The following is a 23,630-nucleotide window of genomic DNA, read 5'->3' on the forward strand; positions in this document are numbered from 1 at the left end:
AGTTGTGGAGTACACAACAGTTGCTCCATTAGCATTTGCGACAGTTTGTATTCTGTATGCTCTCAAAATCACCGGAATGGCGCGCAGAGCCGGGCCATGAGGAAAAAGACTGCATCTGAAGCACCACACTGCAAACACTTTGCATTATTTCGTTAACCATATCTGTATATTATGGCAGGAGAATAATACATTTGTCGCAGGTATTCAAAATTAATGATATGTAGGTTGCAAAGTGAGATGAGCAGTCTTGTCAGTGTGCAACAATAAACCCAGTCTGGGGCTGATATAGGGGTGTCGAGGACGGAATTCCATTTATCCATGTCTTGGTAGGGGTCCGAGGCACATCCGACCGGGCCACATTGTATAACTTCGTTATGAGGTTCCTGCAGGTAAGGCACGTCAATAGCATCTATAGTGCAATGAGTGCAGGAGGCTCTACTGGAAATGTGGGGTAATGCTCTCTTAAAGCTGTTTGGAGCCTGGCAGTACACAAATGTCATCAATGGTGTGCGTGTTGGGGCATTTGCCATGTCTGCCAGGTAAGGAATTGCCCTGAGGTGTACATGTCTCCTAATGTAGATAGCTTGGCAGTGCGTAGCATGTTGAAGGCCCCAGTCTCGTGAGTTACTGAGATTTCTCGGTGAGGGGCTAAGGGTAGTGCAGGGGCATAAAGGAGCAGTTTGTTTGCATGCGCACACAGTCTCCTCCATGCCACTGTGGTGCAGTGAATGGTGTTTATTTCTCCTTTAGAAACATCTGTGCGAGTGTGTGGCAGGATGACTCCTAGGGGGGGCCGGAAGTGCATCATCTGATTTGACAGCTACATGGGGTATGTAGTCAGGGGGCAATACCAGTAATGCGCAAACTGCTCTTGAGCACAGAGGTAATATAAATAGAGATTGGATGCATCAAAGCCACCTTGTGTATACGGAAGTCTCGCCCAGCTAATGTGAGGCTGCCTACCTGCCCAGGCCAATGTGATCAAGTGGGTTCGGACAGTTTAAAAAAATGCTGTAATTACGATTGGAATGTTGTCAAAAAGAAAAATGTCGAGAGTATTATCATTTTCATTATTGCCACTCTGTTAGTCAGTGAGAGGGGCATTTTATTCAGTGTGTTACTTGGTCTTCCAGATGCGCCACCAAACAACCGTAATTTTCACGGGTCACCAGGTTGGAGTCTCTACTGAGCCATATCCCCAGGTATTTAACAGAGTCTGAGCTCCATTCTAGGGGAAATTCCAGTGGAAAGGGTTGCGTGGATTGTGTAAGAAGAAATATAACTGACTTCGCCCAGTTTACAGTGAGACCAGAGTACCATGCAAATCTGGTGAACTCCCAAAGTAAAGGTGTAGGTGTGCTCCGGGTTCGCACACATAGAGGACCATGTTGTCTGCATACAGCGAAATGCTGATGGGCAGTAGTCGGAACCGAAGCACCGAAGCAGTACCTCTTTGTCAGATAATGCACGCCAGGGGTTTCAGGGCAATCGCAAATAGGATTGGTGATAGGGGGCAACCCTGACCTGAATCGTTGCACACTAGGAACAGCTCCGAAGTATGACCATTGACCTGCACCCGTGCAATGGGGTGAGTGTATAGCAGTTGCACCCATCGCAAAAAAGCCTGTGGCATGCCCGTTCCCTGCAGCACAGTGAACATTTCCTGTTAATGTAATTAAAAGCATTGGCAGCATCCAAGAGTACTGCTGCAGCTGGCAAGGTAGGATCTAACTAATGTAGGAGCGCGAAGAGTGTACGAAGGTTTTGTGTTGTGGACAATGTGGGCATTAAGCCCGATTGATCTGCTAAGACCAAGTTGGGTAAATCGGTTGAAGTCTGGTGGCTGTGATTTTAGCAGGTATTTTAACATCAGTGTTAATGACAGCGGCCGGTGCTAGTCACACCTCGCAGGCTCCTTGTCAGGCTTTAAAAGTGTGATGATTAGTGCCTGGCGCAGGGATGGGTCAGGACTTGTTTGTAATATGCTTCGTTAAACATATAATAGTGGTGTCAATATCTCCGCATATTCTTTGTAGAATTCACTTGATAAGCTGTCGGGCCCAGTGCTTTCCCGTAGAAAAGTCGGCGAATGGCATCCTTTACCTCTTCCTCTGTGATTGGATGTACCAACCAGGTATTCCTGTTGCCTGCTCGATAGCCACGCCATGGCTATACTGTCCTAGTAAATGGCAGTGTTCGAATTTGCAGCGATGGTGGCAGAGTACAAGTATGTGTAAAAGTCAGCAAAGGCGGTAAGGATGTCTGGAGTGTTTAACTAATCCCTCCTGCTAGAGTCTGTAATCTGCACAATGTGATGTGGGGTCCATGTTTCTTTTAGCCAGGCGGCCAAAGTGTAGCCCGGTTGGCCACCCTCGCCATATGCCCGCGCCACATGGTGCCGGGATAGATACCGCGTTTCGCTATCCGCCATATCCTCACATTGCGTTAGGTGGTCTCTAATGGGTACGAGGGTGCTAGTGCGGGGTGGTTGCTCATACTCACGCTTTAGCGCTTTAATCGTGGATTCTGTTTTGCGCAATTATGTTGCGTAGGATTTCAGCTTGCATGCCTATGCATACAACTCGTATTGTGACCTGGAAGGCCTCCCACAAAGTATCTGCCCCATCCACGGTGCCCATGTATTAGCAATGTATCCCACAATAGCCGAGCGCAGGTTCATCCAATGCACCTGATCTAGTAAAGCCGTGGCTCGAAAGTGCCAGGTGAATGGTGGCAGAACATATGTAAGGATAGATATTTGCAATTTAACTGGCACATGGTCAAATAACATTTTAGCTAAGTTTGTAGTGTCTGTTGTCCAAGCGCTCACTTCGCACATCGCCAGCCAGGAGTCTACGCGTGACCACGAGCCCTGCACTGCTGAGGCGCATGTTGCAGAGTTGCGATTACTTCAAAAGTCCACCAATCCATAATAGTTAGGGTGACCACCTGGCAATGATGCAAATTCTGGACAGGACTGTAAAAAATTCAGGACAAAGGGTCAAAATTCAGGACAAAAATTGAAGAACAAACGTCAGTTTTACAGACACCCGCAAGAAAGGACAAGCCTCACTATGTTGTCAGTGCATTTATTTACTCTTTTTTAACATAGCACTATTTATTCACCGTCATCTTTTTGTGATTGCCTCCTGGTATGCTACATTCAGGTGTCACATTAGGTCCTTGTTCAGTAGTAAATTAATGCCCTTCAGTACTGCGGCAAGGCCATCACCCCTACCCAAATCTCCCAATCTTACTTGAAGAGAAAGTAACAGTAATTTTTTATTGTGTTTCTGAACATTTTAAAACCCCTGGCAAACAGTTTGGGAAACATTAAGGTAATTAACCTTATGTAAGTTTAAATAAATTGAACAAAAACATATGGCTTACTCCAACCGCCCATCGACTTTCAACCTATTTTTTTTTTAAAGAGGCAGGGAAGATGGTGTGGGCGACAGTCTCACTCCTAATGTCAGGATGTGAGGTACCAACAACTTGTCTGTAGTCTCACAGCACTAGAGTGTATGTCTGGGACTCTACATTTATCTCACAAGTCTATTCTGCACTCTATGACACTACACCACTCTGCATTACTTCACTCTCTGCCACTCTATTGTATGCCACTCTACCCCACTGCACTCTATGCCACTGCACTCTGCGCCAATGCACTCTAAGCAACTGCACTGTACGCCACAGTCCTCTACTCTGCACCACTGTACTCTAAGCCACTGCTCTCTGTGCCACTCTACTCCACTCTACACCACTGCACTGACTATACTTTGCAACATTGCACTATCCGCCACTGTGCTGTACACCAATCTACTCTGTACTACTGCACTTTATGCCACTGCACTCTGTGCTACTCGACTCTGCATCACTCCACTCTACGCGACTGCATCCTACAACACTATACTCTACTCGGTATTGCACCACTCTAAACTCTCTGCCACACAAGTCTACTCTGCACTCTATGCCACTGCACCACTCTACACTACTGCACTCTCTGACATTCTGTTGTATGCCACTCTACTCCACTGCACTCTATGCCACTCTACTCTGTCCCACGGCACTCCATGCCACTGCACTCTAAACCACTGCACTATACGCCAATGCACTCTAAACAACTGCACTGTACCCTGCACCACTGGGCTCTACGCCACTGCTCCTATGCCGCTCTACTCCACTCCACACCACTATGCCACTAACTTTTAGCCATAACAAGCAGCCACTCTGGTGTATAACATGACTAAAATACATTGGCAAAGCCAATAACACTTGCGTAGACGAGACCTTTTGGCTTTGCCAATGTTTGTTAATACTATGAGGTACCGAGGCCCCTGAAAGAACTGTGAATGTGTAAGTCCTTAATTTAAACATGCATTCGATGCCTCATCAGGGATGGTAAGCGCTATAAAAATACAATTACATCATAATATAGGCTGCTACAAAATGCGCAAATACATTTTGGTTAAATTAAAAAAAGTGCTTCTCAAATACAGATTTGAATAATATACAGTTTATACCTAGTACTAACATTTTTGATAACACTCCATGGCTCACCTTGGAACACCAATGCAGTACCCCTCTAAAATAAAATATCTTTGCCATCAGAAAGCTTCAAGTGACTCCTTTGGTTAAAGTGGATGCAGGTTTTCAAGCTCCTTTACATTTGCAAATTTACCAATTGCCCACATTTGCATTTCTTTAGGGAAGGAGGCACCCTGGCAAGAAGGTCTGTTTCTTATCTGTTTGCCCCTCCCTCCCTCCGAGCACAGGAGACTCCTTACCCCTCAATCCAGCTGGGGAAACTGATCTGCCCGTAATTTCGCCCTACCGTCCATTGTCCTTTTGCTGAAAGGCTAAAATTACGGACAAATGCCATCCGGTACGCCTGTCATCACGGACAATGGACAGCAGGGCAAAATTACGGGAAGTCCATAAAATTTGTGGATGGGTGGTCCATGCCCTCACCTACGATCTTAGCAGACTGTTTGTCATGACTGTCAATGTGCGTGGGTAGGTCTATTTCCGGTCATAAACAGATATTAAGATCTCCACCCCCTATTATGGCAGATGGTTTCAGTGTGTAACCTATGCCAGAGTTGGGCATAGAACGTGGGGTCATCAGTATTGGGCCTATAAGTATTCACTATAGTCACCAAAGTACCGCAGAGGCTTCCTTCCAGGATCTCACATCTACCCTGATCGGCCATTTCGGTGTGCTTAATGCTAAGGGGAACTCCCTTTTTTAACCAATATCAGGAAGCCTCTGATGGATGGAATGATTCAGTTAATATCAGCCATTGGTAATTCTTCGGGGTCCCATGTAGACCATCTTTATTTTATTCTTTACCAGTGGCTGATATCACTTCAAACATCCCATCCAGCCCTTTTTGTATAATTTATTTTTACATTTTTAAAAACCTCTTAATTGTAATTCATTGTTATAAAAGTTTTAATTAATTTTGAGAATAAAATTACTGTTTTAATATAAACGTATGCATCAGATATTGCTGCTTTTTTATTATATATACTTCTATTACTTTTAAAGGTTTTATTGTGAATTAGTTGTAGTTTGCTAACTTTTTTACTTTAATAATCCATACATTACTGAGTTTTCTGTATTTATTTGTTTTATATTTATTGACCCCTTTACTGCCAGGCCTTTTCCCCTCAGGTGCCAGGCCTTTTTTTAGCTATTTGGGGCAGTTGGCGCTTAGGCCCTCAAAACTTTTTGTCCACATAAGCTACCCACGCCAAATTTGCATCCTTTTTTTCCAACATCCTAGGGATTCTAGAGGTACCCAGTGTTTGTGGGTTCCCCTGAAGAAGACCAAGAAATTAGCCAAAATACAGTGACAATTTCGTTTTTTTCAAAGAAAATGGGAAAAAGGGCTGCAGAAGTAGGCTTGTGTTTTTTCCCTGAAAATGGCACCAACAAAGGGTTTACAGTGCTAAAATCACCATCTTCCCAGCTTTCAGTAACAGGCATATGTGAATCAGAAGACCACATTTTCCAACACAATTTTGGCATTTTACTGGGACATACCCCATTTTTATATTTTTTGTGCTTTCAGCCTCCTTCCAGTTAGTGACAGAAATGGGTGTGAAACCAATGCTGGATCCCAGAAAGCTAAACATTTCAGAAAAGTAGACTTTTTATACTAAATTCAAAAAGGGGTAATTTGTGCAGATCCTACAAGGGTTTCCTACAGAAAATAACGGCTGAAATAAAAAAAGATTGAAATTGAGGTGAAAAACTGCCATTTTTCTCCATGTTTTACTCTGTAACTTTTTCCTGTGATGTTAGATTTTTGAAAGCAATATTCTTTTGCGTCTGTTGGACTCTTCTGGTTGTGAGAGATATATAGGGCTTGTAGGTTCATTAAGAACCATAGGTACCCAGAGCCAATAAATGAGCTGCACCTTGCAATGGGGTTTCCTTCTGTACCGGGTATACAGCAATTCATTTGCTGAAACATAAAGAGTGAAAAATAGGCATCAAGAAAATCTTTGTATTTCAAAAATGGGCACAAGATAAGGTGTTGAGAAGCAGTGGTTATTTGCACATCTGAATTCCGGGGTGCCCATACTAGCATGTGAATTACAGGGCATTTCTCAAATAGATGTCTTTTTTACACACTGCCTTACATTTGGAAGGAAAACATGTAGAGAAAGACAAGGGCCAATAACACCTGTTTTGCTATTCTGTGTTCCCCCAAGTCTCCCAATAAAAATGGTACCTCAATTGCGTGGGTAGGCCTAATGCTTGCGACAAGAAGCGCAACATGGACACATCACATTTTTACATTGAAATTTGACGTGTTTTTTGCAAAGTCCCTTACTGTAGATTTTGGCCTCTAGCTCAGCCGGCTCCTAGGAAAATCTACCAAACCTGTGCATTTTTTAAAACTAGATACCTAGGGCAACCCAAGATGGAGTGACTTGTGGGGCTCTCACCAGGTTCTGTTACTCAGAATCCTTTGCAAACCTCAACATTTGGCCAAAAAAACACTTTTTTCTCACATTTTGGTGGCAGAAAGTTCTGGCATCTGAGAAGAGTCACAAATTTCCTTCCACCCAGCATCCCCCCAAGTCTCCCGATAAAAATTGTACCTCACTTGTTTGGGTAGACCTGGTGCCTGCGAAAGGAAATGCCCCAAAACACTATGTGGACACATCAAAATTATCAAATACATAACTACCTGTTTTTGAGTGGGGCACCGGCGTTTTTGGTCCTGGGCTCAGCTGCCATACAGGGAAACCTACCAAACCCAGACATTTCTTAAAACTAGACACCCGAGGGAGTCCAGGGAGGTGTGACTTCCGTGGATCCCACAGTGTTTTCTTACCCAGAATCCTCAGCAAACCTCAAATGTAGCTAAAAAATCTAATTTCTGTGTGGGATCACCGCACCGGGACACATTTCGTACCACTCAATGTTCCCCTCAGTCTCCAGGTAAAAATGATACCTCACTTATGTAGGCGGGCCAAGTGCCTGTGACAAGGAAGAGCCAAAAACATGTCGAAATAAGGGGGAACCAAAGCGGGTCCAAAAGGGCAATTTGAAAAAAAACATTTTTAAGCCAATAAGTGGGGCAGAATTTTTATCATTATAGATGAGACAATGCTGGGTGGTAGGAAGTTTGTGGATTCCTGCAGATTCCAGAAGGTTCCATCACAAAAATGTGGAAAAAAATTGTGATTTCCAGCAAAGTTGGAGGTTTGCAGAGCATTGTGAGTAAGAAAATGGTGCGGGTGCATGTGAAGCATACCACCCTGGGCTCACCCAGATGTTTAGTTTTCAGATCTGTTTATGTCTTGTGGATTTTTCTACATGGCAGCGTCCCAAAGTCCAAAAAGTGCAGCCCTCACCATTCCAAGTGGGACGATTTTCAGAGTTAGCCAAGCTCTCATGGCCCAAATGTAAAACCAAAACCCAAAATAGTCAAATTCCATCTTGCTTGGGAGAGCTGAAAGACTGTTACCCCCTTCAGTTGGGGTGGAGCCATATCCAGGCCCATACTGGTTGGTACCCACCACCCCACTTTTTTTGTTTTGTTTTAATTCCCTGGCATCTAGTAGACTTTCTGCCCTTCCCCTGGGTGTGGATCGGGGGTAATTGCCCCATCTGTCCACTGGTGGGCAGAACAACTTTGGCCCCATTTATTTGGGGTTGGGGTATGGCCACCCTCTTATTTTGAAAAAAAATCTTCCCTGGTCTCTGGTGGACCCCCATGGGAGTGACCCTTGCCCAAGGGCTGCCCACCCAAACAAAACACACACATACACCAATCCCTGGTGCCTAAGTGGTTTCTGCCCCAGCAACCACCGGAGGCAGATCGGCCTAATAGAAATAGGCCGATCTGCCTTCAAGGGGAGCAGAAATGGCCTAAAATAAATTTGCCCACCAGGGGAACGACCCTTGGATAAGGAGTCCCTCCCCTTGCGTGAAATTGATGCAAAAAAACAAAAATCTCTGGTGTCTAGCGGTTTCTGCCCCCCTTGGGGACAGATTGGCCTAATAAAATAGGCTGATCTGCCCCCAAGGGGGGCAGAAATGGCCGAAATACAATTTCCCCCGCAGGGGAGCGACCCTTGCCCAGGGGTTGCTCCCCATATATGAAAAAAAGGAAGTAAACAAAAAAAATATATATATCCCTGGTGTCTATGAGTTTCTGTCCCTCCAGGGGGCAGATCGGCCTAATTATAATAGGCCGATCTCCCCCCGGGGGGGGCAGAAAAGGCCTAAACATATTTTGCCCCCCTTAAGGGAGAGGCCCTTGCCCAAGGGGCCACTCCCCCATTCAATAATGTTAAAAAAAAAAATAATCCCTGGTGTCTAGTGGTTTCTGCCCTCCTTGGGGGCAGATTAGCCTAATAAAAATAGGCTGATAAGCCCCCAAGGGGGGCAGAAGTGGCCTAAGTGTAATTTTGACCCCCGGGGAGCGACCCTTACCTAAGGGGTCGTTCCCCACATATAAAAAAAAAATAAACAATTATATTTATAAATAATTATAATAGGCAGATCTGCCACCGGGGGGCAGAAATAGTCTAAGAATAATTTGCCCCTCTGGGGAGTGGTCCTTGCCCAAGGGGCCACTCCCCTTATTCAATTGCAGAAAAAAAACAATTTCTCTGGTGTCTAGTGGGAATTTCTGCTGCCCAATCGCATCGCGATCAGGTAACAGAAATGCTGAGAAAGACATCAAAGGAAAGGGAAGGCCTTTCCTTTCCTGTGATGCCTTTCTCGGTCCCTCCACGTGATTGGAGGAGAAATGCAAAAGCAGTTCTCCTCCGATCGGCGCTGGAAGCTTGGGCAGGCATCAGACGCCACAGGGAGGTTGGTGGGGTCGGGTAGAAGGGGAAGCAATTCCCCTTCCATCCCTGCCCAGAGGAGGGGGTGCGAGGCCCCTGGGGGGAGCGTTAGCACTTCCCCCAAGGGCCCCTATCTGGACGTGACGGTTATGTCCTGGGCACTCGAGCGGTGCTGCCCATGACGTAACCGTTGCGTCCAGGGCACCCGAGGGGTTAAATACATGTTCATTGTTTTCTTTAATGCTGATTAGTTTGGAGTGTGAATAGTAAATCCGATCTCTCCACAGACATATATTCCCTAATACTATTTATTTGGGATTGGGATTACCTCAATGCCCTCTACCCCTCTCAAACCCAGGACGGTCCCCAATGTTCCTTTGTTATGAGTGAGAATTGTAAATCTGATCACACCACCAGAGCCCAACGCTTTCCATAATGGTGCTTTATTAGGAACGGGAATAGTAAATCTGCCCCCCTGTGCCCCAAACCCCAAGAGTTCAACACTTTTAACAATTTTACATAGTTTGGGTGAGTATAGTAAATCTGATCCTTCCATTTTCCCCGCAGCCCTCCCCCTCGCCCTCTCACCCCCTCACTCCCCTACAGAGACCACAACTCTTCCCAAAGTTGTTTTGTATAGAGAGGGACTAGTAAATCTGATTCCTATCTCCTCCAGATATATGCATTTTCTCAAGCTAGTCTGGAGTTAAAGTAGCAATTTTGACCCAACTAAATGTGTGCATTTTCTCCAAAATTAGTTGGACTGGAGTCAGAACTTTAAATCAGCCCCATCTCAAAAAAATAGATGCACTTTCCCCATTTTTAGTTGGATTGAAGTTACAATTGTAAATCTGCTCCCCCCAATAAATGTTAGATTAATAAAAAATAAGATGTATTGAAAAATTGTTTTACATTTTTGTAGATTTTTATTAGAAATTATTTTATATTTTAAAATGAAAAAACTAAATATATTTGTGAAGATATTTAATTTTATTTTTAGATAAAGAGACGTTCACAATGTGTTTTTTAATTGATCTGTTTTGAAAAATAAATATTTTAATGTAAAAAGTTATATTTGTGGATCATTTGTAATTCAAAATAAATATTTTGAATAACAGTAACAAAATATATTAATTTTCATTATATGTTATACATATTTCAACTTTCTAAAATTTGAAAATAATTGTGATTAAATACTCGTAATATTTTAAAGTATATTATTGATGTTAAACTATTTTATTTGTTGATAGTTTTGCTAATTATAATGTTGACTTTAAAACTGAGTATTAGAGAAATCTATAATTTTATATTAGATATTTTTATCTTTAGATGTTTGTGTAGTGGAATACATCGGAATCAATATGCGTGCTATTTTAAGTATAGGGTTTGTGTTATCTTAGTAGTCAGTAGTATTACCTGAGTATTTTGGTAGATGAATATTAATGCAGTCAATATTCAGGACTACAATGAAGACAAGGGTGGCAATGCTCTAATAAACCACACACCTAACAATAGCCCTAAATTTTAGTACCATATTCAACATATATGAAGGAAGAAATAGCATAAAACAGGTGCAATATTGGTTAGGCTACCCAGCCACACGGTAGAAGGCCGTTCTGGAACACCAGAGCGGGAAATCTTAAAACAAAATATCAATACACAAGGTAAACATAATGCTAGAGGCCATACAGATGTGGTGTCCAACGTGAGTTGATTTATTTCATAGAAGGTTAATAACCATATGATCCACAACAGTTAAGTGATCAGCAGCCGACATGTGTTATGTCCTCCTGCACTTTGTCAATGCTGCAAATTACAAAATACAAAACAAAAAGAGAAAAATAAAATAAAACATAGAGGGAGTGCTATCCTTTCCTTCATGCATTCTCTGACACAACATTTGTTATCTATCGGTTACATATATTCATATGCTCCTCTCTTGCGCCATACCAGCGTAGTGATGGCCGCGCTCCTAGTTCTCCACGTGCATACATAGTGAGCCTCTTTTCAGCTCTATGCTCGCTCTTATGGGTGTTATTTATCTCTTCATACACCTGCACAATTATCTTCAATTATTTCTTTATATGCCCCTTTGGACACTATTATAGTTAGTATTTCTTATTGGTTACACATATTTACATGCTCCTCTCTTGCATTACACCTTTTTAGCAATGGCCGCGGTCCAAGTCTTCCCGGTGCAAACAAAGCAGTCCTCTTTTCAACTCTATGCCCGCTATATTAAAAGCCAAAGTGTATGCCAGGGTTGGCATCTCATTCATACATTTTCGACTTTGCGTAAAGATACACAGTTTTCAGGTATGCAGTGAACTCTTAAAATACGGGCCATTACTCTGCGACTGGTTAGTGCGTTTTAGTTACACTAAGTCCTTTTTACCCTTTTTAGGCTTATCACGGCCTCAACTTCAATGTGTTAATGTGCTTTGAAAATCGTATCGCCCTACTACTTTGTGGGCTAATTTGTGCTTCACTGCCTATTTGGTGTGACACAGTAGGTTTCAATTTCACCACAGACATTATTATGCCAATTTCATTTATGTAGCCTTACATAAAAACTATTTGTTTGCTTTTGGATCTTCCAGGCTTTCAACTATTTCTATATCCTATATGTTTTCGTGATTTACTGAGTTCTTGAAACAAGTATAGGTTGTACTTCGTCTCTCATTTCTAACTACATAGTACATAATGTTTAATTTCCACTTATCTAACCACCCTTTTCAATGTCCTACCACTTGCCTTTCTGTTCAATAGTACGCACAATCGCATTTCGTTTTGATGTACTGACAAAATCGGGAACAGATTCAGTATTCTAGGTAATATCTTTTCCTACATTCCGTGTCCGCATGAGAAAGTCTTCACACCACTTTGATCATTATACACAACTCTCTAAGTTGCTCACCTTCCTGTACAATTTTCTTCCTATCATACTGAGTGGCACTCTGGTACCATGATCTATACTGGGTCCCATTAACTAAAATGGGTCCACAACCCTGTATATATTTGGCAACCATTGCATTTTCATCACCATCACTGGTACTATTGGTCTTTATATGTTTCGTCAACCTTCAACACTTACATATCTCTGCACGAGCTGTGTTCACATATACAGTTCCTCTTAGGGTGTATCTTACAGTTCACAGCACCACAGTTATTGTATACACTACCTGCATGTTTTATTTTATTTTTTCATTTTGTTTTGTGTAATTTGCAGCCTTGACAAAGTCTAGGAGGACGAAACACGTGTCGGCTGCAGTTCACTTAACTATTGTGGATTACATGGTTCTTAACCTTCTATGAAATAAATCAATTTACGTAGGACACAACATCCATATGGTCTTTAGCATTCATCTTACAGTGTGCTTTGGTATTTTTTTTCATATTAAGGACTATAATAGGCTACCCAGGAAGGCAAAGGAGGTCTTGGGTGGGTAGATTGTTGCAGGAGTTTAAACATAGCTAGGGGTACACGCCCTAAAGTTTTAAGCATCACTAGGGGTAGACCGCTACAGGATGCAGAATATGCCTAGGGGTAGGCAGTGTACAATGCAGAAAAATGCCTTCGCTACCCAATGACCAGGGCCAAAATTAGTTAACTCTGAAGCATTTTCTGCACAGTTAGTCATTTGCCACATAATCCCTCACCTGCTGCATAATCTGCAGTTTTAACAAGAAACATGTTTCTAGCTCAAACAGATTAAAAATTACTAAAAATGAAGCAACACTGTTACATAGTTGCTGCACAGTGGAAGGCCATTTAGAAACATTGACTGCTCACCTTTCAGTTGCTTAGTGCTACATTTGGGTATTAACAGGTACTAAAGAGATGAAAACTTTACCCATTTAACGTTAACATGAGTAGAAATAACACAATAATGAAGTAATAAATGCACTACATTATTCCACATTATTTGCCTTTACTTGCTGCATAACACAGTCAACCCTGCTGCATAATTCTATTGTCCCTGCCTACAATAAGGCGCCTGTCTGTGAAGTACTGACGGTTGTTCTAGGGACTCATTGTTCTTTTTCCTAATCAATACATCTGCCTGCAGGCTTACGCTGGGTTTCCTGCTCCCTTTCGATAATGGATACATTTATATGTAGAGCTCCGAGATGCAGGGAGGGCTGGCAGGCAGAAGAGCTTGTGGAGTGCCAGTAACTCCTTTGGGGTCGGGGAGTACAGGGACACCAGGGTTCGGTACAAAGGCCAACGTTGTGTTGTTGGCACGCTGATCCCACAGCAGCAGGGCTTTCGTTGCCGGAGCTCTCTCCCTGACCATAGGCTTGCGGCGGGGCTACTGAAATGAGTCTGTCATTCTTTATGCCTGACCAGGGCTGTGTCCATCCAGGGTTATGCCGTGTTGGGACGCGTTATGGAGGCTTTGCTTTCCAAATATACACATGCTTTAAATACATCAGGTAAGGATTTGGGAGAACAAGAATAAAAGGATCTGTGACGGGACAGAGGAGGAAGGAAGAGGCTGGCTGAAAAATGTGTTCTGTGAGAGGGGGGTTGTCCTGTCCCCACTTGGCATCTGCCTAATGCCACCAGCTTTCAGGCTCTTCTCGCCATCACAGCTGGCTAAAAAAACAAAGCTCTGCACCATTAGAAATTCGGGACAATGCTCTAAAATGGCTACAGACAATTAACGCCCAGGTGTGCTGCTGGTGCAACAGTGTAGTGGGGGTGGGTTTAAGGGTTGCAGGAAGTTTATGGAGTCTGGCATGATGCTGTCATGAGGGATGGAGTCAGGAGGAGCATAGTCAATGAGCCTCCATCTCTGGTTGATATTCTTTATGCATTTTAGCTCTCGCCTGAGACAGCCCTTGTGCTGTTGCTTGCAAGACATTTTGTTTACTTACAGGGGCTTCAGACATCACCCATTGCTTACTTTTGGTTGGATTCATCATCACGATCTTTTCTTTTCGTCAGCGTATGCCGGTTTCACTTTCTTTTTGTGTGTTTGCCCCTCCCTGGAACGATGGTGCAAGTACTGCTTCATTTCCCAGTGTCTTTCCACTGCTTGTGCTTTTTGAGTTACATTTTTCCCTTAGTTGCAGAACTTTATAAGAGTGCATGAGTTTGCGGACCATCTACCCCCACCCGCCCCCCTCCGTGTTGTTGCTTACACCGACGCGTGTTGTTACTTGCTTGCCCTGTCCTAACCGCCCCTCCCACCTTGTTGCTTGCCCTATGCCCTCGTCCCCTTCCACTTTCTTGTTTGCTTGCCCCATAGAACCCATGTCCCACCCACTTGTATTTGCTTGCACCAAGCCTGTCAACCGATACCTGCATTGTTCTTAATTCCCCTGCCCCTCCTGCACTGTTGCTGCTTGGCCCGGCTCCTCCTGCACTGTGGTTGCTTGCCCAATCCTTCCCGCATTGTTGTTGCTTGCCATTTGTCCCACCAGAAAAATAAGCACAGCAGCAGCGCAGTTGTTCAACACGGCAAAAATACATTGACAAAACCAATAGCCCTTGTATGGGCGACACCTACTGGCTTTGCAAAGGCTTCCTTACAAAATCTACTTCGAAGCTGCCCAGGCTTATTTTATGGTTCACAGACAGGGTGATTTTTAAGATAGCTTAGAGGGTTAAAGCATGTTTGATAACTCTGTGTAGCCAGTTGTTTTGAGGGTGTAACACCAGTAAGATAAATCCGGACCTCAGCACACTTGCTACAGCTATAGGTGCATAATTTCTAACTATGGACAGGAATCCTAATGAGAAAGCATAGGGAATTAACATACATAGTGCAGAACATTGTATGTAACCAGCATGTCGCATGTGTATATTCCATATAAGATAGTACAGTGGTTTCATACACTCGTTGAAGAGATACTCGTGTGATAGGTAGCTCCAAACCTGAGCTCGGGAGGTTGCGTACTCGCTGCAAATAGTGGGTGTAACATGAATACATGTATTTAACTCCTCGCTGACTTGTACTCATGCATTCATTCTTCTGATGTTGATAAAGTGAGCGGCACTGAGTTAGGTAGTAGCACTAAACACATACGTCCCAACTTCGACGTGCTATATAAATACAACCAAATGGCTGCAATGTCTGCTATAATATAGGTGTTGTTCATGAGCGTCCCCTACAAATAGTCATGACTTCAGAAATGAACCCACTGGTATAGCTCCTTGCCGACTTTTGAAGCGACCCAAGGCGCAGGCTGCCTTTTTTCATTTACTTGAAGGGTTGTGGCGTCTGTTGGGCAGGTGAAAGCTAGCAACGGGGCACCATTGGACATCCGACACCTCCCTCCGCTCCACGCCTTCACACCCGCCGTCCCTCAGTCATCTCCTCCGTGAAGGGACGCTCCTCCAACAAAAGGGCGCATTAATTATCCTCTGAATGCGGCTGGCGACGCTCTGCGGCCTGCCGCGCGCTGGATCTGGCCCGGATAAATATGGTCGCGCTCTCTGGATGAGTCACGAGGCAGCCGGGAAGCAGCGGCTCGCGCTCTGTTCCAGCGCTGTGTGTGCCAGTTTCTAAGGAGACTCTAGTGCGTCTCACCCGCTGATCCCCTAAATATTGCTTTCAGACTGCATTAAGACCAGGTATGACATGATGTATTAGTTTCTGTCTTTGTTTTGCAACTCACGCAGGAAATACACGTATTGGGCATCTCTGAGCTTGATCTTCCTCTGGCACAGCTTTTTGGGTGTCTCCAACCCCCACAGTAGGCACATTACTTCTCTCGGCTATCTCCCTTGGATGTACACCTCTGATCTCTAGGTGGTTCTCCCAATCTGTAGAAGGCACATACCCACTGAGCTGTCCTATGGGAATTGAAACGTGTGACTTGCGGATGGTTACACATGGATCTCTGCAGCAGGAACATTAGCCTGCTGAGCTATGTTAGTGAATTTGCTGCCATGACCTAGAAGTGACTCACAGATTTTGGTAACAGGTTATTAGCTTACTGAGCTACCAGGCCTGGAAGATGTGGCATGTATATTACACACACATCTCTTTTAAGTGCATATTAACCAACTGAGCTGTCTTACTCGGATTTGAACCTGAGACTGACATCCTATACAAACATCTGCAGTGGACACAAAACCCACTGTGCTGTCTTCCCAGCTTCTCCTGCCTTTTTCTAACTCCAAATGTCGGGGTGCATTTTTGGCTTTGAAGCCTCTAGTCTCCGATCCATATTTAATCTCAGCTCCCTGTAATTACTCTTACCACGGGAATACTCCCTCCATCAGCTGTGGTGGGCACTCGGTTGAACTATGTATTTTAAAAGGAGGAGTATTTTTCTTATGATGTCTATTTTTTTACCTAGACATTCTAACAAAATACTAGGTAGGCCATACTCCTGTTGATTTCTACTCTGGTAGACGCTATTTGTATTTAATTAGTATAGTATTTTAAACAGTGTGTTTTGGTTTTTTTCTAACTCCAGGCCGTTCATGCTATGAGCCTTAGAAGACGAAAAGGATCGCACGTTCACCATTAGTGTGTGCCTTTTAGTTAGCTGCAAGTCACTGCCTGAGATGCCATAGGAAGATATGAACCCCTAGTTTAATGGTTAAGCATAGATCTCTGCTGCAGGAGCATTACCCCCCAAGGGAAACATGGAGTTACATTGTGGTGAATGCAACAAAATGCATTTACCACAATGCATTTGCAACACATATGGGTGGGTATGGGTTTTGGGGCGGTAAGGTAATTTTTAGGGTAGGTAGGGTTTTTGGGTGGGTGGAAATGTGTGTTTGTGTGTAAATAAATAAATTATATATATATATATATATATATATATATATATATATATATATATATATAATGTATGTTATACTTACCTCTAGTTTTTACCATGCATATGCCTTTCCCAAATATGCCTTTACTACGAAATTTTCATGGTAAAGACATTTGTGGTAAAAGCATATGAAGTGTAAAAACATTTGGTGATAAGTGCATGCTTGGTAGTGACCATGCATTGTACTTACCGCATTATAAAGGCATGCGTTATAAGTGCATGCGTTGTTCCTTCATACATTCCTCCTCTGAACTATCCTACTAAAATAGTAATAAACTGTGAAGCTGTTATTGTCATATGACACAAACATTTCTGGTGCACTTTAACAGTATGAACTATTTTGCCAAGATTTAACCTGTCACTTGCTGGCTACAGAGAAATCTTTGCTCCCCACGAGCTATCTCAAAATGGCGTGCAGGCCAATAAAATTTGACATAGTATCCCTTGTTATGTAAGTGGCAAAATACAATTGGATAGTCCTGCTCGGCCACAGTGACAGGGCCTTGGCAGATAGGGACTGGTACACATGGAAAAGCGCCACCCCCAACATGGGGGGTGCGCGGCCCCTGAGGGGTCGGGGACGCCGGGGGCCTGGTCCTCGCACTAGTTGTGCGCAGGCTGGCCTGCGGCTTCCGCTCGCACACTTCGCAAGGCGTGCGAGCGGAAGTATCGCCGCATAAAGGACGTTTGGACATCGACGGTGCTGGACCGGTTTGGGCTGCCACGAGCCAGTAGGGGGCATAAAAGCGCCCCCCCCCCCCCCCCCCAAGAAGGCTCAGCCTTCTGCCTCCTGGCGCGGCGGCCTGAATGGACAGGCCTGTTGTTGACCCACCCACCCTCTCCTTAGTATTAGGCGGAAGAAGAGAGAATAAAGTAACCTGAAGCAACAGAGGGGACCCCAAGGGTGTGGCCCCGGTATAACAACAGAGATAGGATCCTGAAGTCCTGGACCAACCTGCGGATGAACACACCTGATTGGGGCAGTGACAGATCATTGGGGTGGTCACGGGGTTCATACAAATGAAAAAAGTATCTATAACAGTATATATTCATTTTACAGTGAAATGTTTTTAATAGAGTAATGTGCATTTGATGATTTGCATAAATTGTTTCTCTGATTTTAATGAAAGTATATAAAAATAAACACTTCTTCCATCAAACTAAATTGTCTTGTCGGTTGGTGTATGACCGGTGTTGGGGGTAAGGGCCTGCTGGCGGCTTCTGAGTCCTAAGGGCAGGGGAGAGTTGCTGACACCGTTCTTAGGTCAAACTCTGTTTGGTTTGTTAAAGACATCTTGTGGACATTCTGAAACCTTCCCTGGGAGTGGAAATTAACTGGGAACGCCACTACACTCTTTGCCACTGCACTCTAGGCCAATGTAATCTACTCTGCACCACTCTACGCCACCACATTCTACAAAGCTGCGACACTCCACTCTACGAAACTCCAATCTACGACACCCTACGCCACCTCATGCCGCTCTGTGCTACTTCACACTACTCAGGTTTCTCCTGCGACCCTAGGCCGAGGCTTTATTTAGAATCCACAGCATTTCAAACACAAACATCTGGTTGGGAGTTTAGAGGTGCAGTGAAAGAAACTATTCAGTTCTTGCCCTGTCGCTCAGATACATTAACAGACAAAATGCAACATTGACAGATCTCTCAAAATCGTGCTGATTCGCAGTTTGGTCTCTTAAAAAAACATTCAAGTATGAAGGAAGAAACACAAGAGTTAAGGGAGTTTTCCGTTAACCAAGACTTTAACAGCATGAAAAAAACAGCACGAAAACTAGCAGCCACTGCAAATGCACTGCATGGGCACTGCGCAAGCCCTGTTCTTTCTGCACAGACGCTTCCCATACACTGTGCAAAAAGAGTCTGGGTAATCCATGCACTGGACAGGCACTGCATGCACACTGCACGGGCGTTACATTGTAAAGGCACTGCACAGACACTGCATACAAACACTGGATACACGCTGCACTCGCACTGCCAAACGCTGCACAGCTATGCCACGCGGTATTATAAAGCACTTCGCAGGCACTGCAAGACAACACACACATCACACGGCCACGGCCTGGTCATTCGCTGCCCAACAATAGACATTTCCGGCTCATAGGCACTAGGCTGGCACAGCAGTCACCCCACATGCACTGAGCAGACAATGACAGGGTGCACCCAGACACTAAGACATTGCCAGACACAGTTCGTGTGGGACAGCGTGGCGGTGTTACGCCCCTCCTACGAGTGACGTCGTGCATGTGGGGAGATGTATAATTATAACAGTCCTGGCACCTGACTGTGAGCCAGAGAGAGTGGCGCAGCGAGGGCTCGTGAGACCTGGTGTCAAAGGTGCAAACGCGAAAATTGAATCCTGTCTGCCGGATGGATAATAAACTACTGCAATAACTGGTGTCTGCTGGGCCCCTAAGACTCCTGGGCCCCGGTGCCACTACCCCTGCTGCGCTATTGAAAGCTAGACCCTTGGCCAGAGACTCCTGCCAGCGCCCTTACACCGAGCGGCGCAAAGTAACAGCCTTTTACAGAGCCCGCGCCCTTCCAACTCCGGCCTCCTTATGTCGCAACAATGTTATTCTTCCACAGATCGCAAAGTAATGTTACTGTCTCAGATCACAAAAGAAGTCATAGCGTAGAACACAAAATCAATACATCCTTCTACATATCTTAAAATACCTTTATTATTTATTGTGTCAGTGTTTCCTTTCTTGTATATTCGACACCATGTGTTCTGTTGATCACAAGGCACGGTAATTGTCCACTGATCACACACTAAAGAGGTTGCAAACAGATCATATCATAACTGTGTGGGTCAACAGGTCACCAAATGCGTTTACTTTATACCAGCCTTTCCACGCCCATAAACAATGAACACACTATATTATCCTGTGCAGTGGCGTAACGAAACTTGAGACGACCCCTGCACAGTACATGGAGGGAGCCCCCTCCGAACTCACTCAGGAGCTCTCAGGCCAGGGGATTGTGCTGAGGGGACCCCCTGGAGCAGGCACCTGCAGGGGCCTTTGTTACACCACTGATCCTGCGGTCTTTAACAGATCACAAAACAATTCGTTTCCTCCACACACCAAATCGTTGGCAAAGCCAATAGGTCTGATAATTGGCTAGGCACCTTAGTGAAGGACCCAGCTGTCCTACAAAGAAAATTCCAAAATGAAGCAACGTCTTGGCTGCAGTGCTTAATTTGTGTTTGTATCCGGTGCTGAGCATCGGCACTTATTTTTTAGGGCCGGGGCTTATTCTTCTGCCTCAAGCATTTGCTGCGAGCAAAAGACACATATGGGAAAGACGGAGGAAGGGAAAAACGAAAAAGCGTCACAAAGGGAGAAATTAGCTGCAAGAGTGAGCTGAAGGGGCAGGGAGTGGCTGTAAATGGATTGAAGAGGCCCGAGATGGCTTCAGGACTATGCCGCCTCAGTATTCCTGTTCTCACATTTAATAGCAGCAGCCGTGTGTTTAAGAGGAGGGCTTTGGGCACGGCACCTTTTTATTTACATATTAAGCACTGCTTGGCTGCAACAATGTGGAAGCCATGAGAAGGTCGACTTTGGATAGACTGCATTACTAGAGCTAAGCTATAGAGGAAAGAAGAGTGCTTCAAAAAACATCAGAAGATGATAGTTTGCATGTGGTGTACTAAAAGGCATACACAACGAAACTGACACCAAAGTAGACACTTTTGACAAGGGTCAGTATTTTTGTTAAACAATTAAAATAGTTGATGTTTTACAAGACTTAACTGTAGGAACAAGAAAAAACATCTAAATCCAAAAACTGCTATCATGTCTGGGGAAGTTCAAGGTATGTGTTTCCCAAACAAATAGCCATGAACCCACAACTAAAAACTCATGCCAACAAAACAAATACAACAAAAGTGCACTAACTGGCTCTTGTCAAACTAAAGGACTACTTGACGCCACATCACCAAAACCCACTGGGAACAAACGTCACAAAGTAACCATTCCCAAAATACCAAAGCCTTGATGGGCAGCCTTCAAGCTATGGCACACCATGAAGAAGTCATAAAAGAAAATGAAAGGGTCTGGGCCAAAGCCTACTTTCCGTACCTTACACTGTCATTTTTGAAGAATTGATGACATGAGGTCATGCACACGTGTAAATCTCTCCATAATGAGACCTAAACAGTGTTTTTTCTAATCCAGCACAATAAACTTCTACATATAAGCCTTTATTCTGTTTCGGAATCCTCACGCCCTCATATCATACACACACTTGATTACCCTGAGATCATTATATTATTTGGACCGTATAATACAATTATTATGCCCTGGATCAGTCGCTTACAGTGAATAATAAAATCTTTCCTTCCTTAGACTCCCAAGTAACCTCACTAACACATCCTACCATCGTTCAGGAGTCACGTGACTGGCTGCATTCTGTTCCCCTTTCGTCTCCTCTAAGGGACCGTGTATTAACAGCTCTGTTCTCTGAGGGCCACAGTGACTGGACCCCTCCCCTGCTGCTGAACCCCAGCTCCTTACCATGTCCCTCCTCGAGAATCATCTCCTCTGCCCCCATGGCAGCTCTGTGCACAGGAACAGCACTCCAGGCAGCCTAAAAATACAGCCTCTCTCTCCTGCAGCTCAGCCTGACTGAAGCATCTGGCGCCCCTGCCACCGCAGAGCGGACAAGGGGCGGCAGTAACTAAAGAGCGTGACCAACCAGGGTGCAGGGAGCACGGGAGTGACGAGCCCCCGCGCCAATGGGAGAGCAGCGAAGGGGGCGAGGAATGTGAGGGACAAGCAGGCAAGCCCCGGCTGCGGCCAGACAGGATGAGGGAATTTCAAGGCAGCCCCACCAGAACAATAATATATAGTGCCACCCTGAGCTCTCTGTAGCGTGGACTATTTACATAACACTTTTACTGTCTTCGCCTTGGAGTAACGTGGTCAGGAGATGCTCGTCATTAATATATTTTATTGAAACTGAAACACATGTACCATGTACTATACACACCGATGGGAAGAAGCCAGTGAGCCTTTTCTATTTGGATTTTTTGGGTCGATGTTTCCAACTCTCGACGTTGCATCATGAGGCTCTTGGTTTTGTTGTAGGCCATTAGAAGTGTCCATGGCCTAAAGATCGATGCGGCAGACGCATTTACTTCCCAAGCTCTGGTACAACTGCCCCACCCACACTCTTTCTTGGCTGAAGTGCTTGTTAGATAATCTTTTCAGCGCCCGAGAAAACATTTCCACTTGTTATCAAGGGACAGAAATTACGTTTCCGGAAAAATGCCCATGCTCTGTTTGTGGGGATATCAAACCAGACAAGAAGTGGAAAAAAACACCCTCACAGGACGGAACATTTTCTCGGCTAGCTACTTTTAAAGAGACCGGAGTCGGAGAGATAGCTCAGCGGATTCAGCACATGCTTCAGTGTCATGGGTTCCACGGTTGTATAGACCGGTTTAATACACGGGTCAGACGAGCTTCTTATTCCTTAGCTTCTGTGGGCTGTACTTCCTCTTCTTATGCTTTGCCGCATTACTTGTGTCCTTCCACTACTCATTTTTCAGGTGATACTTTTTTTTTCTTTCTTCTAAGCCCTCCACAAGAGCTCATGTGTTTTCTGTCTGTCTCCTTTGTGTACTTCTCCTCTGCCACACTCCATGTTGCGCTCTCTCGCCTGTGTGCTTCTGCCCTGGCCCTCTGTGATGCACTGGCCCTTGTGTGCTTCTCTCTGTGTTGCTTTCTTGCCCATGTGTTTCTCTCCCCAGCTGCACATTGCTGTTTCACCTGTTTGCTCTCCTCCCAGCACACCATGCTGATCCCTTTCCCTGTTTGTTTTCTTCCCTACTCTAATAGTTTTAGATTTGACTCCAAGGACTCCACAGTTTTACTATGTCACAGTTTGTGGGTCTCATCTGAGACAAGTTAAGCTGTCTTTTGGCAAGAGCCTATTGTGGATCAGATTGCTTTAAGTGGGATGAAAACGATTAGGACAGGACTCTAAAAGGGGTGTGTAGGAAATCTACTTCTTCAGCATGGTCACCCCATATTTTTGCATTTTGCTGGACCCAATATTTTTACTGGCAGTAAAATACTGTTCATTTTACCTCTGCTAAACAATGATAAAGTGCATGTGCTCCTCCTTTCAACATGACAAAATTGGTATACAGCTAATTTGCATATTTAACTTACATATAAGTCCCTAGTGCATGGTACAAAATGAACCCAGGGGTTGTAAGTTAAATGTCAATAGTAGACTGCAGCATCTATTGTACCACCCACTACTGCAGTGACAGTGTAAAACATGCATTTAGGCTTACTAATGTAGCCTGTTACTAGAAGTGTAAAAACTGCATATCAATCTGTCAAAATAAACCCTTTTGATAGGTCAGAAACGACTTTTTAAATATTTGTCACCCCTATGTAGGCCCTATAGCCCATATGGCAGGATGCATGGTATTTAAAAGTAAGACATGTAGAAATGTATTGTTAGCATGTCTGAACAGTGACTAG

At 44.3% G+C, this 23,630-nt stretch overlaps 1 protein-coding gene across 2 annotated transcripts in view; it reads right to left on the reverse strand.

Moving 5' to 3' along the window:
• SLC44A2 (solute carrier family 44 member 2 (CTL2 blood group)) overlaps positions 1 to 21,784 on the reverse strand; it is a 314,434-nt gene extending 292,650 nt beyond the window's left edge. For both annotated transcript variants that reach the window (XM_069230393.1, XM_069230392.1), the window contains exon 1: positions 21,648 to 21,784. In XM_069230393.1, the coding sequence (XP_069086494.1) occupies positions 21,648 to 21,684 (37 nt within the window). In that variant the 5' untranslated portion in view covers positions 21,685 to 21,784. The remainder of the gene's footprint in view (positions 1 to 21,647) is intronic.
• Positions 21,785 to 23,630: the final 1,846 nt, after the last annotated feature.

This window comes from Pleurodeles waltl, chromosome 4_2, assembly GCF_031143425.1.
Source record: "Pleurodeles waltl isolate 20211129_DDA chromosome 4_2, aPleWal1.hap1.20221129, whole genome shotgun sequence".
Lineage (NCBI taxonomy): Eukaryota > Metazoa > Chordata > Amphibia > Caudata > Salamandridae > Pleurodeles > Pleurodeles waltl.